We start from the raw sequence: 14,634 nt of genomic DNA on the forward strand, positions 1-14,634 counted from the left end.
TGAGCTATAACACAGTGAGGGCAGGAAAGAGAAGAGTGCTACCCACAAACTCTGATGTGACTTGCTCCCGTTTGCCCTTTTATTTTTAACATATATTCTCTGTTTTTCTTTTTTTAATGGTCTTCATTTTTCACTGGGAAAGTATAATACTATTATTTAAGATTGCCTTGAACTCACGCAAAAACCCCTCGTCATTAAAAAAAAAGTCAGTTTAATATATGTTACTTTACAGTATGTTAAAACTAAAGGTGATTTTGAACTTACACTAAGGTTTACCCACTCATTCTCTTCTCTTGGTCATTGTGATCATGGTATTTTAGTTCTGCAGAACTGTAGAGCGGTTTAGATTGACTATGCAGGCAGATGAGATCTGGCAGCCCAGGACTGCAGGCAGCTGTAGGGAGCAGCTACAACAACTAGACAAGACACGCGTTGTAAGTGGTCTGAGTACGGCCGCATGTGTAAGTACATACATGTGTCTTTGTTTAGTGACCATTCCAAGCAGATTATTGTTCTGAAGGGTTTTGAAAACTGTGTGAAAGGGATAGGATGTAAGATGGCCATGCGCTCCAAAGATGTTCAAAGTTTGTGGTGACTGGGACTGCAGTGTAAGGGATGTGTAGACCCAACTATTTTGTATGATCTTTATCTGCACTGGGCATTTCCTCCAACTCTATAGGTGCACCGGTGTAAGTCGCGGTGGTTTCAAACAGGAAGAAGCTCCACTGGCACAAATGACAGCCTGTACAGCAGGTCTGCTGTCCTCACTGCTGTGGCTGGGTGGGTGGTGGGAGCAAATTTAGCCGGGCAATGCCCACAGTGGCTGGAGCACCCTGACCAAAGCAGCAACCTTGTCAGCACCCATGGGCACCTGCCTGCGCCAGCCACGGGCACAGTGCTGCGCAGTACAGATGTGACTTCGCTTACAGAAAATGTGTAACACCCATGTTATGATTCTTCATGATGCAAATCTGGGTGAAGAAGCTCCTGGTCCAAGCCCGTGCACTCCCAAGGCTCTGGTGCTCTCACTGGTGCTGCTTGGCTGCTCACAGGCTGTGCTCAGCATCCAGCTCCTGATGGGATTTGACTGAAATAAATGAATAAAGGAACTCTCCCAGACAGATGGTTTTTGTAAAAGCAGTCCCTTTGCAGAGCCGATGGAGAGCACAGCCACACAGAAAGTGTCCCAGGGGAACAGCAAAGCAGGAGGAAGTGATTTGAGAGGGGTGGGGGCTGGATCCTCAGTGACCAGCTGTGACACGGAGCCACCGCCTAACTAGTTACACAGCAGAAGCAATTTTTAGTTTGTTACTATTACTGACCTTTTCTCAGTTGCTTGTTGGTTTTCTTCAGTGACTTCAACCAAGCTCCCAACAGGCGATGAGCGCAGTTTCTGGTGGCTGACCAGATACCATTACCCGTGTTAGACTTCCCTATTTGTGGTTTTCTAGTTGTAATTTAACATTTCACATTTTAAGAAGGATGTGTGACATGAATATTTGTGTTGAACAATTTTTCTCATGATACTATCACTAGGAAAGTGATTTGAATGGGATCGTTGCAGTATCAGTTTCTAATTCTCCTTATGAAATACTACTTTGCCACTGGGAATTTTGTTTTTCATGTTTGAATGTCAAATAAGTTTGAGCACGAAAGGTGCATGGGCTAGATGTGAGCAGGGTATGCACTTCTTAAAGGATTCCCTTGCTTTTTTGTTTATGGCAAGGAAGAACATGAAGATATGGAGACACCAGGAGAAAAATGCAATAGAGACAGAACAGCTGGAATGAAGCAAGATGATGATGATGACAGAATGGCTGTCAAAGACACATTGGGCAGAGTTTAGCTGGGATGGGAATATGAAGCAGCTGGTGGAAAGACTCTGGTGGCATCCAGGAACCCTATCTGATGAAACACCAAGGTTATCAAGCCAGGTGACTTCCATAGCCCAGTGCTTTATTGGAATCTGATTTGTACACTTAGTTTTAATGAAAATTTAGTCATGGTTATTGTAAAGAAAAGCTTGAAGTCATAAACAGGAGAAAAATGCCGGAGCAATTTGTGCCTAGATTTGCAGAGGAAATATGGATCAGGATCCAGAAAAGAGCATTGCCAGGAGTAAGTGAAGGTCACCAAGCAATTAGGGTGTCAACAGCAGCTCTGAAAAGCACAGCCCTGTGACGTGCGTGGTGGGATGGTATAAAGAGGGAGAGATATAACCTGCACCTTTGCACTGGCTGCAAAAGGCTGAGGATACAGGGGATGTGGTGCGGTCCTTTCACCTGAGGTGAAACACAGGAGGCCACGGGTGTGGAGGTGGTGGGGGTAGGAGCCCGATGGTGCGGGATGGCACTGCTGAGCCTCCGGCCCGGCTCGGGGATGGCTGGCGGGGTGCACAGGGCACCGAGGGGAAGGGCAGCCCGGCAGGACTCAGCCCGGCGCCCCAGGTACGGGATTAAGGCAGAGCAGGTGCCGGCCGCCGGGGGTGCAGGAGCGGGGCCGAACCGGGCCGGGCGCCCCGGGAGGACGGGCGGAGCAGAGAGATGCGGAGCGGGGCGGCAGGCGAGAAGCGAACCGGGCCGGGGGGGCGGAGCGGAGCGCACCGGGGCGGGAGGAGCGGGCGCGGCACCTGCGTGCTGGGAGCCCGGCAGAGCCCAGCCCGGCCCCCTCGGCGCCGCCAGACGGTGGCGGGCCGGGCTGAGGCGCTGCTGGGAAGCGCATCCCGCCCCGCTCCGCCCCGGCAGCCGCGGCCATGACCGACAACATCCCGCTGCAGCCGGTCCGGCAGAAGAAGCGGATGGACAGCAAGCACCGCAGCGGGTGAGCTGCTCCGCGGAGCCCGTGGGTCCGGGGCCCCGCTGCTCGCCCGGCCGCTGCCCCTGTTATTGGGGGAGGGCGGGTGGCGCGACCCCCGGTGCCTTCGTCTCGGGGAGGCGGTGGGGTCCCCGCCCGGTGCCTTTGCGGGATGCTCGGGGAGCCGCGTCGCCGTAGGCTGCGCGGCCGCGGTCCGGGCGCGGCAGGAGGAGGAGGAGCAGGGGGAGGCAGGCAGACAGGCAGGCAGGCTGACAGGTTGTTCCTGACGCCATTGCCGTGGCACGCCCGGGCGGGGGGCAGGACCCTGCCGGGCGGTGCTGCGTTGCGGCCGGGGGCGCCGGGGCTGGGGGAGAGTGGGGCCAGCCATGAGCTGCCAGCTGGTAGCCCCTTGCGTGGGGAAAAGGCAGCCTGGGCGGCCCTTATCCTCATCGTCTTCTCCATTAGAGCCCTTCAGACAAAGCCTGGGCAGCAGCGATCGCGGCGGGGGGTGGGGGTGGCCGAGCCCGGCCCGCGGGTGCGGGGCAGCGGGAACGGCCGGGGTGGCACCGGCCGCCTGGCCCCTGGTCCTGTTTGTCATCTCGCTGTTGCGCTTGGCGTGGGGCCGAGAATTACCGGCTGGTTCCTGAAAGATCGCTCGGCCTGTGCTTGGGAATAGCGTTGGGCCGGAGATGGTGTTTGTAGGTCCGTAACAAAGGTCTCTGTCTAAATGCAGGAGGCTGGGTTTAACTGTATCAGTCAAAACAATACAGTATCTTTAATGTGGGATGTTGCAAAATCCTGAGTATGGGATTCGTTCCTAAAGGAGACATATGTATATATTTATCCTAATAGCCATCCCCATGCAGGAGGTTAAAGATGATCCTCTAATACTATTTTGGTAGGAAATTGCACCATTATCCAGACAGGTTGGTTTGTACGTAGTGGGTTGTACAGGCTATCCAAGTTACCTGGCTGTCAGTTATTACGATGCTTCTGTTGTCCCTGGATATTTTTATTTTTTAATGTGGTGAGTTATATAGCAAAATAAACTAAAATATCAAAGGAAGTCCCGACTGATAAAACAAGAGGAAATTGGTACTTTTTTCATTGTTTGTTATGGTTTTTGTTGATAGTTTTGATTGCATTCCTCTAGCTGAAATTGACCTACGTAGTTTATTCATTATTGGAATTATTCTTTATTATGAACATTGTTTGTAGCAATATCTGTGCCAGTGGATACTAGACTGGAAGGTGTGTGTGATGCAGCAAGTAATTGCCCAGCGTCTGGGTAACGTGCATCACTGGGCAGGTTCCACAAGGCGCAGCCACCATGGCATTAAATTTGGTCACGTGGATTGAAAGAGATCAGGGAGAAGTGGATGCCTGAGAAATTTCTTAAAGCTTCTTGAATTATTTATTTTCCTAAAATTCTCTAATCTCCATGAAGACCCCCTTGGGTATTAGGATATGGTTAGTAGTGTCTAACAGAAATTCCCCTCATCTAATCTAAGTTACGGTTTGCTGGTTCTGGACTCTACCTGATTAACAGTTCTAGAGATGATGTTTCCAGTGTTAGCAAGAAATTTTGGCAGCAAGAAGTTGTGAGGGAAGATTGCTTAGGATTTTTCTTGATAGCAGTCTAAGTAACTTGGCTTTGGGGTTTTTGTTTGGTGTGGTAACTTTGGGGATGTGACTTATCATATGTTGGGAACTCTCGTTTTACTGAAAAGTAGCCTGCGATATGTTAGTAATTTGGTTAATGATAGTGTGGATAACAAAGCATTAAAGTCCAGCAAATCCAAAACAATGTTATAAACCAAAGGAGAAATCAGCCAACAAGTAAAGGAGGGTCCCTGGTGTCACATGCAGGATGGAGTCCCGAGGATCCTAAGCCACAATGAAGAGCAAGTCATCTTCCTTAATACATGTGAAAAGCCAGGGATAAGCAAGTTTTGAAAGACTTCACCTTAGCACAGCCGTAACTGAAACTTCTGCTATGGGGGTTCCCCCCCAGCAGTGGGGGTGAGTTCTCAACAGAGATTTTTGTCAGTGTGGTATTCTGGAGCAGGGAACAGATTTTGGTTTGTGAACTGAATGACTTCACAGAAATCTTCGTGTATGCTAAAAAAAAAAAAAGGAGAAATGCCTAATTCACATCTAGGCAGCAAAGGGCAGGTGTCATCTGAGCAAGGATTTCATTACAGCCTCAGCCTGGATCATACATTGAAGAGAAGCCAGGAAGGAGCTCATGCAGTAGCCGAGCAGAGATGAATGATGACACAGACAGCTGAGATCTGTGTCAAAGAGAAACCATGTGTTTAATGAACTGGTGGGAGAAGTGCTGTTCCTGAGCATAACTTTAGCGTGGATCTTCCTTGCTGCAATCAAAGGCTAAGTTCTGAATTCTGTAGCTGTATGCCTTCAATTCAGCCATATTCTTTCTAATGTGTTGCAGCACTCTGAAAAAAAACACGGTGAGATACATGCCAATTAGAAGGGGGGGATAGCGTTAACATCAGCCGGACTGGTAGTGGGATGGGGGGGGCTCTGAGCTTCCCAGGGGCTGAGCTCTGTAGGGAAGGGTGCTGCAGGTTCCTAAAGCACCCCAGGTGTTTGGTGCCTGACACAAGTTTTCCCTATATAGCTTATGGTCTCAGTCCACAATCCTGCAGGGTGTTGTTTTGAAGCTGTCAAACTGCTGTGCTCATGCTGCCTCCACAATGTAGAAAGGCCTTGATCGAGAAACAGGGCTGGGGGGGCGGAAAATGGGGAATGAGCTGGGGAAGGAGGAGCTTTACAGTAACATTTCATTCGGCCATTCCATTGTATGTGTGTAGGTACCCTGGCTCTGTTTAAAATGGCAGATTCTATTTCAAAGTCAACAGAGAGAGATGGGAGCTGCTGCCCTCCGTCTGCCCGCGCGTGGGTGTGCCGGTGCGTGCCCAGCGGGGCTGCTTTCCCGCAGGGATGGAGGGCAGGAGTGGGCTGCGGGAACAGCAGCACTCCTGGCCCCTTCCTGAGCCACCCAGCTGCCGTCTGAAATGAAATGGGAGCGTTTGAATCATGGGGAGGTGCATTAGAAGGCTAGGGGGTTGTGCGTGGCTCTGGTTGGTTGGTTGTTTTTTTTTTTTAATCAACAGAAAATTCATTATATGCTTTTAAAATAATAAAATGTGGATGTTGGTTTGTATGTTAAAGCTGCCAAGGACTTAACGGCACAGCCCCTGAGAAACATAGAAACATCATCTGAGAAATATGCTGGTTGTAGAAGTGATTTAATATGTTGATTAACTTTAACACTAATTTGACAAATACTACCCTAGTATTGGACAAATGCGAAACTTTTTTCCATTAGGTTTGTTTTACACAAAAAATGCTTATGAAAGCATTTTTCATTTTCTCATTCAAATGTTTTTCCATGAAACATGCTGCATTTATAAAGAAAAACTGCTTCTTGGTAATGGCTGTTCATCTGGCATCTGACAGTCAATCTGTCATAGTACTGCTTCTTACATCATCACTAATAATGCGCTTTTGTAAACAAATATCATCCCAAGTGAAGTACACAGTCGACCTTTGTGCTCTTCACCGTCTCCCCAGTCCTGTAGATCCCTGTGCAGACCAAGGGCCACATCATTTATAGGACTCAAAGTTTTAGACACAGTCACATTGAAAGAGATGCTTTTGAGTGGTTGTGATTTTTATTTGGGGATTTGTGAGTTTGTTTATTATTATTATTATTATTATTATTATTATTATTATTATTATTATTATTATTATTTTTGCCAAGTTGTGATTTCAAATGTGAATAACAGTGCTGTACAAGCTTTCCTGTATAGGCTGTCTCCATATATTTTTCATGTTCTTTCTGTAAGATAATAATTTTTTAAAAGTTTGTGCTGTACAGTGGCTTTCTAGTTTACTGTACTTCAGGGGCTATTGCAATACTGTTCCTCAGTGCTTCTATTGCAAAATGGAGGAGAAATGTTTAGCAATGTGTATTCCTAAACTTTTATAGAAAACTGCTCACACTTCTTGCACCTTGTGATTCCCATTCCTGGAAAGTGCACGCTAATTTTATCAGCATCTCTAAGCAGCAGTGTAAACTTGCAGCTGTTTTTCCAGACAATCTTTCTTTCCCTTTCAAGGATGTAGCCTTCTGATTTCCTGATGGAAAGTATATTGTCATTCCTAATAACGCCAATAGCTCTCTCCTGCCAGAAACAGCCAACTGCTTCCGGTGACACTGACCTTGTCCTGAGCAGAGAACTTTGGAGTGATGTGATGGGCTGAGAAACCCCTTCCCTCATCATCCAGGTCTTCAAGCTTGATACTCAAAAGCAAGGATGGTATCCAAAGAAACAGTAGATCACATAACTATGCAATACTTGTGAAATTTAAGGGAGGAATAAGTTAATTGGAAAAAGCTGATAGCCCCAGTCAAAAGGACTTATTTAATGAGCACCAGGGTAATCTGAAAACACATTTGTGCACTTGTTTGTGCTCAGAGTACTTTGTTTCTGGTACCCAACTGCATGGATTTGCCAGAATTTTTTTTTCAAGGTCAAGATTATTCAGTTTCCAGAGGAGAAGAAAGGGAAAAGGAGACTGTCTGAAATGTTCCTTGTTAGGTTCAACCCCATTTTCCTGCATCTTCTTTCCCTTTTGCTCTCATTACAAGTTATGTTTTGTTATCCAGAATGCAGGCATCCCAAGTTGGCTCTTTAGGGATGCAGCCCAGGACTTTGCACCCTAAGCATGGCTGTCTCTCCTCACAGTACAAGTCCTTGGCAGCTTTCGAGGGCTTTTGCTTTGGCTCCTGTGTGTGTTCGTGAGCCGTCCAGTGCTGGCACATTCTCGGCTTTCACTGGTGTCACAGCATGTGTTGTGCCAATACGACCTGTTGCAATAATAAAAGTGGCTGTGGAGACTGGTATTTAATGACATTGCAACATTGGCCTGTGTAAGACAGAAAGGGTTCGGGCAGTGAAGCTGTTGTGTCTGCACGTGACCCGGGGTAGGTGAATGAAACCTGCCATTGGTCTGTTAAAACAAGATATGGCATTACAGCTACTCCTGTTTGTGTAAAGCACTTTGTAAGGATCACAGATATCATATGGAGGATTTTAAAGCGGAACTTATGAGCTTAGTCATATATTCTTCCTTAATGAAGTTTGAGATATCATTGAAAAGGTAAAATTAAAAAAAAAAAAAGACAATGGAATGTTTGGGGGTGGGAGTGATAAACATCTGCCTATAAGAATGAGCACATGGTTCTGTGCTTGAGAAATGTCAGTGTTTTTACCAAAAGCTCCTTTTCTAACTTATTTCAAGAAACCGTGGGCTGGCACTTGTGTAATTAGTGTGTGGAGATAACCGTCACCACTTCACATTCCCGCCCGCCCAGGGCTTGGACTGTGGCATCTGCTCTGAGCCTGCCCAGCAAAGCACAGGCGGCTGCTGCGTGGTTTGTGGGAAAAACAAGGTCACAGAGTAGGTGCGAGTTAAATACCAGCACTGGGGCTCACTGGGTGCCTTCGTAACAAAAACTCTTTGGGGGTCTTTGAATGTATATGGGCTAATGATCAGCATTTGCTGTTTGCTCGTATACGAGTTCCTTGCTCAGCACTGCACGTTCCGGGGCAGGATTCGAGACGATGACGTAACGGGATTCCTGAGCGCTGATAAAACCTTCCCAGTTAAAGTCTTGCAACATGTGGCTCTGTCGTTGCTGGTTGTAGCATTGCATTTGTTGTTTGGACTTTTTTTTTTTTTACAAGTTCCTTTAGGTTTCATAGAAACCTCATGCTAAAAGGCTATGTAGTAGACTTGGTAGAAATGCTGGATATGCTTTACTTGAGCATTGATACTATTGATAATCACCTTCAAAACCTTGCCAGGCAGGAAGTTTTTCCTTTGTTTGTCTAATTAGGTTTTTGGTTTGCTTTTCCTGTAATTCAGGGGGTTGCGAAATTGTTGTGACTCCAGCCAGGCAGGAATTTCACCAAACTGTTGTTTTTACAAAGCAGATTCTTCTGTGCCATTTCTTGCTTATACTTGGAACTGCATTATTTTTGATTGATTCTCAAACCTTATAGTAATACACAGCATATCTTTGCGATGGGAATGCTATGAGAGGTCATGGCTTTGATTGCAGAACATGTGCTAAATTTGGGGTAATTTCACTTTTGTGCAATTGCCTTCTACTTCCCAGCCTTTGCAGATGCTGCCTCATTTAGAACCACACAAGTTAAGCAGTTTTGCAGTGCTAGGTGTTGGCATTCAGAGACTGGAGGATTCATAGTAATTTGGAAAAGACTAAAAGCAATGTAATTGTATGCAAACAGTTGGGCAGAGCATACTCTTCTTAAGATGAAAAGTTCTGAATAGTTTGTGGGGTTCATTTGCCATTTTCTTCTGTATTCATGAAGAAAAAATGGTGCTAAGTCATTGAACTTATTTAAATAGCTATAAGTCTGCTTTGGAGATTTAGGTATCAGTTTGAAGATCTTCCCAGATATTTGGAAAGTTCTTTGGAGCATATAGGTGAATTTTACTTTGTAAAAACAATTCCTGGCACAATTAAAAAATATATTAAATTATAGTATAACTTCTATGAGCCTTATCCTGTTGTAAATATTATGATATATGTGTGTAGGTACTTTTGCTGTTGAGTACAATCCCTAGAACAGGCCCAACCTAAAAACCAAACAAAGGTAACTGGTTTCAGATGTCTAATTACAAGGACCAACTGACTCTCTTTGTAACTGGGAAACATGTGGTGATGAAACGGGGTGTGTGGACACCAGGTTTGCTCCCTTGGGCAAAGCCTCTGATTTGTAGCCTTATCACAAAGGTCATTCTGAATTCAGAGTTATTAAAACATGAAATCAAGGCTAATCTTGTGTGGTTTTCTTCATTGTGAAAGAAGGAAAACCACCTTTTATTTTATTTTTTTTTTTAATTTCATAGACCATATATATTTTGTACTGCAATCCCAATACTACTATTTTCATTATTCTCCATTAAAATGTATTTGGGATAAACGTGACTATTTGTCTTAGGTCTTCATCTGCAAATACAAAAGAAAACTGCAATTCAAAGGTATCAAGCTAATAAAATGAACAAATACTTCTGAAGTAGAGTTTATTAATGAGTGTTTAACAGCAGCTTTACCCTTTGTCTCATGTTGGTAACTGCCTTTCTGATATGTGTATTATACACAACCATGTAGGGAAGAAAGATCCACTGGTTAGTTTCTCCTAACAAAGAAAAAAGTTTGTAAACTTGACAAAAATGGATAGTTTCAGAGGCAAGTGTAACTTTGAAATGAGTTATGTTTAGGGTACTTATGTTAATTATGGTTTTATGGTACTACCTAGGGAATAGCCAAAGGTGGAAGTCCACTGTCTTAGCACTGTTACAAATGCAGAATCACTTTGTTCCAGTCATTTGATCTAGGTGTGCACTGCTGTCAGGGTTTTGAACCATTTGCATTACCCACAGTGTTTCTGCCAGATTTTCCTACATTCTCCTGATTTTCTTCAGCAAATGAACAGTGTGCAAGGCCGTGTTGACAATACAGCAGCTCTGATAAAGCTGACCTCTACGCGGGCAGTGACAAACGTGTGTGGGTGAAAGCAGCGGGGTTGTTATTGAAACTGGAGGACTTAGGAGTGCTCTGGTTTTGGAACTGGGAGTTTGATTTGCATGGTGAGAGACTATTTGGCATCATTCAAAACTTGTGATTTCACGTTCCTTCAGCACCGATGCGTGGGCGCTGTGTCGTGCTCTGCTGTCTTGTCAGCATTTTGGTCTGAAAGCTGCTCGCTGAAAGCTGCTTGCTGCTCCGAGCGAGAAAACCCCTCCTGTGTTTGGGTGGCACCTGTACACTTATGGTTCTGGTTGTTCTTGAGCGCAGACTAGAGAAAAATGCACCTTTTCAGGGCTCGTCTGCCACTCTTAATGAAATATAACAACGTCAATCTTTTTGTCTGGTTTTAAAAGCTTGTGATGAATTATCTTGCAAGGCAGCCTTGTGAAGTCAATGTCTGTGTGTGCTCATGGAGCACTGAATCCCATGGTGACAGCTTCAGTTCTGGAAGCAAAGTTGATTTTTATATTGTATTTTCCTCCCCTCTTATCTACTGAGGGAACTGACTTAACTGATGACTTTTCTTTCTGTTTATTTGCAGCCAGCAGGCCATAAAACATTTACAAAAATTGTATCTTTGTAGGAAACCACCTTCTGTGTGTTGAGTTGTTAACTTGGTTCATCATGCTGTGTATCTTCTGACAAGACAGCGAGTTTAAGAGCTGAATGCTTTGTGTACTTCCTTAAATAGTTACTTTTTTCAGTTAGGTACATATTTAACGGAACTTTTGTGGCATAATGCAGTGATTTAAGAGCAAGTCTTAGCGGTGGTTTCTGGAAAGATGGTTTGTAAGAGCTCTGAAGCTTTTGGTTATCAGTCTAGCTGACACTGGCTTTCATAAATGTCAGTGAAATTCAATAGGGCTGGTTTTAAAGGAACAAGGGGGATTGGGAAGAGATTGGCTTTCAGTAAGAAGCAGTGACAACAGGAAAATAACCCTTTTGGGGTTTGGGAGGGTACAATGCAGCAATTTTGGACAGAGAGGCTTTTTCAAGGTACAGGAGGTATTGCTGATAAGCCCTTGCATCTCCCATGAAGTAACTGACAGTGTTTGATTTGTTGCCTCGAGTCATAAGGATTCATAACATTGAGCAGTGCAGTTTTATTCACAAAAATTCCTGTGAGAGCTGAGTTGTCGTTGGCAGCCTCGAGAGGGCTGTAGCAGAAGGAACATCTGTATTTGGTAGCAAGTCAAGCTCCGGGTTTTAAGATGCTCATAATATAGCGGATAATTGAGAAATGAGAGGTGGTGAGTGACAGATGAAGAAGTGACACTCAGTTGTTCTGCATGGCTGACAGAGAGGCTCTGGGGGGTGTGTGAGTCAAAGAAATGTATTAAAAATTAACTTGTAATTAATTAATTTTCCTCCTGTAGGTGTTGTGAGTGCTTAAGATGCTGTGGAAGGAGAGACCCGAGGCCTCGTACTGTTTGGCTTGGCCATCCAGAGAAGAGGGACCAGAGATACCCTCGCAATGTGATCAACAATCAGAAATACAACTTTTTTACGTTTCTCCCTGGGGTAAGTGTGGAGAGTCACTTCTCATTGTCTTGCCCCAGTGCTTTCCCCGATTTCAGTGGTTTTACAATAGACAGGCGCAGAACCTGGAGCTTGAGATCTGTCTGACACAGATCTGTCCCGAGTGTCCAGGGCTACTTTAAAACTGCCTTAAGTTAGCACTCAGACACCAGAGGAGCAAGCAAAAGTCTTTCTGGTGCTTAGCTCAATATGCATAACTTCTGAACTCCGTTAATCTCCTTCATCTTTTTTTTTTCTTTTAGGTGTTGTTTAACCAGTTCAAATACTTCTTCAACCTTTATTTCTTGCTTTTGGCCTGCTCACAATTTGTCGTTGAAATGAGGCTTGGTGCACTTTACACATACTGGGTTCCTCTGGTAGGTCATTTAAGGTTTATTTATTCAAGAAAGTTTCAGTCTTTGACAAAATTTATTGTGCTGCCTTTTCTGTGGGGTTTAAGTTTGCGCCTTCAATCATTTTGTTAGCTCACTTCTTCAGGCATGAGCTGTACATGTTGTAGCATGTGTGCTGGCTCATATATAAGCTTCATTTTGTAGAGGTTTGATGGGGATGCGAGAGGACTCTGCCCACAACGTGTTCATCATTACAGGCACAGAGCTCCCGCCACTGCCCATGGTGACTATGAGAAAACAAATGGAGACTCCTTCATAGTTAACCACATTCAAAAAAGCAAATTAAAAAACTGAGAACCACCCCCCTCTACAAAACTCTCACATATAAAAATAAATATATAGGAACATATTCAAACTTGGTCAGAGTGCAGATACTCTTTCCTTCCTGTGAACTATTTGCCCTTTTCTTTTGATAGCCATGTGTTTCACCTGCGATCCAGGGAAATTTATCATAATCAGTTTTGAAGCAGAAACTCCAGTGGTGTCGAAGGACAGAAGGAGGAATAGTGTCATAGAATGGGCTTCTTAAATCTCTAAAATGCACTGCATGAGCCAGTTACAACCGCTTAAATGCATAAATATAGGTACATGTAAGTTTTTCTTTTACCCTGGTAAAACTATTATTTCTCTTTCTTTGTGAATAACTTTTTTGCTGCGTTTCAGCTCATAGTGTTGTAGAATAATTTTGGTTCAGAGTGACATGTAGTCCAACTGCTCAAAGCAGGGCTGTCTTTAAACTTAGGTGGGCTTAACTCATCTACCAGAGTTTTGAAAATCTCCAAGGATAGACATACTTTTTACTTTAAAGAAATGACACAAAACTAATGGAAAATTGATTTTTTAGAAGCACACAGGGCTCTTTGTAAGACAGTACTCGTGCACTGATTTGAGAAATGGTGGTGGTAAAAATACGTGACCCTATTGAGATCGCTGAGGAAGAGCAAAGGAAAATTTTCCCGCCTTTTAGAATTGCAGTACTGTGAAATCCCTGGCAAAATCCAGAAAGAAGTGAAGGGGCAGCTTTGGGACATTGCTGCTGAAATTCTGTTTGTATTAAAGCCTGGATCTCACTGAATTCTCTCTTCAGTGTGTGCTGTGTTGCATTTACTGTATGAACCTAATGCTAGTTTCATAAGATCCTGTCATATAAATGAAGTATACATGCACACAGGGGATCTCTGTTTCTGGGTTTTGTGTAGGCAGTTGTGACTGGTCTCTGCCAGGTGAGCAATTAGAATTTGGTGTATGAGCTGCCAGAAAGCAGGAAAGGTCTTTGTTCATTGCTGGTGGCTAATATGAGTGTTTGGGATGGAATGACAGATGAGATGACACAGTGAGTCAGCACATGTGGGAATATTTTGGGCACTTATTTGAAGACATAAGTTGAAAATAACTTATGCTTTTTAAAATTTTGTTTGAAAAAGCAGAAAGGAATTTCCAGCTAAACATACAAATGCAACTTGTACGTGGAAATGTTCATTCTGTTAGTTACCAAAATGGGAGATCTTCCACCGTGGTGCAAAACAGTTGATTGTGGTCCTGAATGTGTGGGAGTGAAACACTTCTCTGAAAATACAGTGTTAATAGCTTGTTACTTTCAAGGGTTGTAAATACAGGATTGAATACAGACAATTAAACAAAACCCATCCTTGTGTCTCTTCACGTGTCTGCATTTTTAAATACTAAAGAAATATACTACATTGTTTTGTGTTAACTTAATTATTTTTATATAGTGAAGGATGCGATGTGGGCCTTTTCCTCATGACAAGAGGAAAAGAAATAATGGCTCATATCCGCAGAAAAGCAGCACTGAAACCCTAATCGGACAAATGTGTAATTGTACTATGAGTAGTTCACATTAATATGTAGTTCACATTAATATGTTTAGAGTGCTTATTTGTGTATACTGTGTGTATACATACACATGAATACACATTATGTAAGTGTATCTCTATATATGTATATATAAAAAGGGGGCTATGTAGAATTTTCATATAGATTTCTATAATAAAACACTCTTCCAGATTAAGTGAGCTGATTGATGGCTCTGTGGTGGAGGGAGTGCTGAGATTGGAGGGGTCCTTTCTTACACTTGACTTGTGTGTAGCCCTTCTCGGTCCTTGTTACTCACCTGTGAAGTGAGATGAAATATGTTATTTACACTCTTCAGATAAACTTTAAAAATATTTCCTTTGGAGGTACTAACAGAGCGTCACAATAAAGCTGAGAAACAACCTTTTTTTCTTTTAAGCAACA

At 43.9% G+C, this 14,634-nt stretch overlaps 1 protein-coding gene across 2 annotated transcripts in view; it reads left to right on the forward strand.

The window, feature by feature from the left end:
* The first annotated feature begins 2,199 nt into the window (after window positions 1-2,199).
* The window catches only part of ATP9A (ATPase phospholipid transporting 9A (putative)), a 60,284-nt gene continuing 47,849 nt past the window's right edge, over window positions 2,200-14,634 (forward strand). The window contains exons 1-3 of one of the 2 annotated variants that reach the window (XM_065032514.1): window positions 2,200-2,287; window positions 11,824-11,968; window positions 12,229-12,342. In XM_065032514.1, the coding sequence (XP_064888586.1) occupies window positions 12,304-12,342 (39 nt within the window). In that variant the 5' untranslated portion in view covers window positions 2,200-2,287; window positions 11,824-11,968; window positions 12,229-12,303. Of the gene's footprint in view, window positions 2,288-2,640; window positions 2,821-11,823; window positions 11,969-12,228; window positions 12,343-14,634 lie in introns of those variants that run through there. The other variant, XM_065032513.1, reaches the window with a different exon arrangement.

The sequence above is a fragment of the Columba livia genome, chromosome 16 (genome assembly GCF_036013475.1).
Source record: "Columba livia isolate bColLiv1 breed racing homer chromosome 16, bColLiv1.pat.W.v2, whole genome shotgun sequence".
Classification (NCBI taxonomy): domain Eukaryota; kingdom Metazoa; phylum Chordata; class Aves; order Columbiformes; family Columbidae; genus Columba; species Columba livia.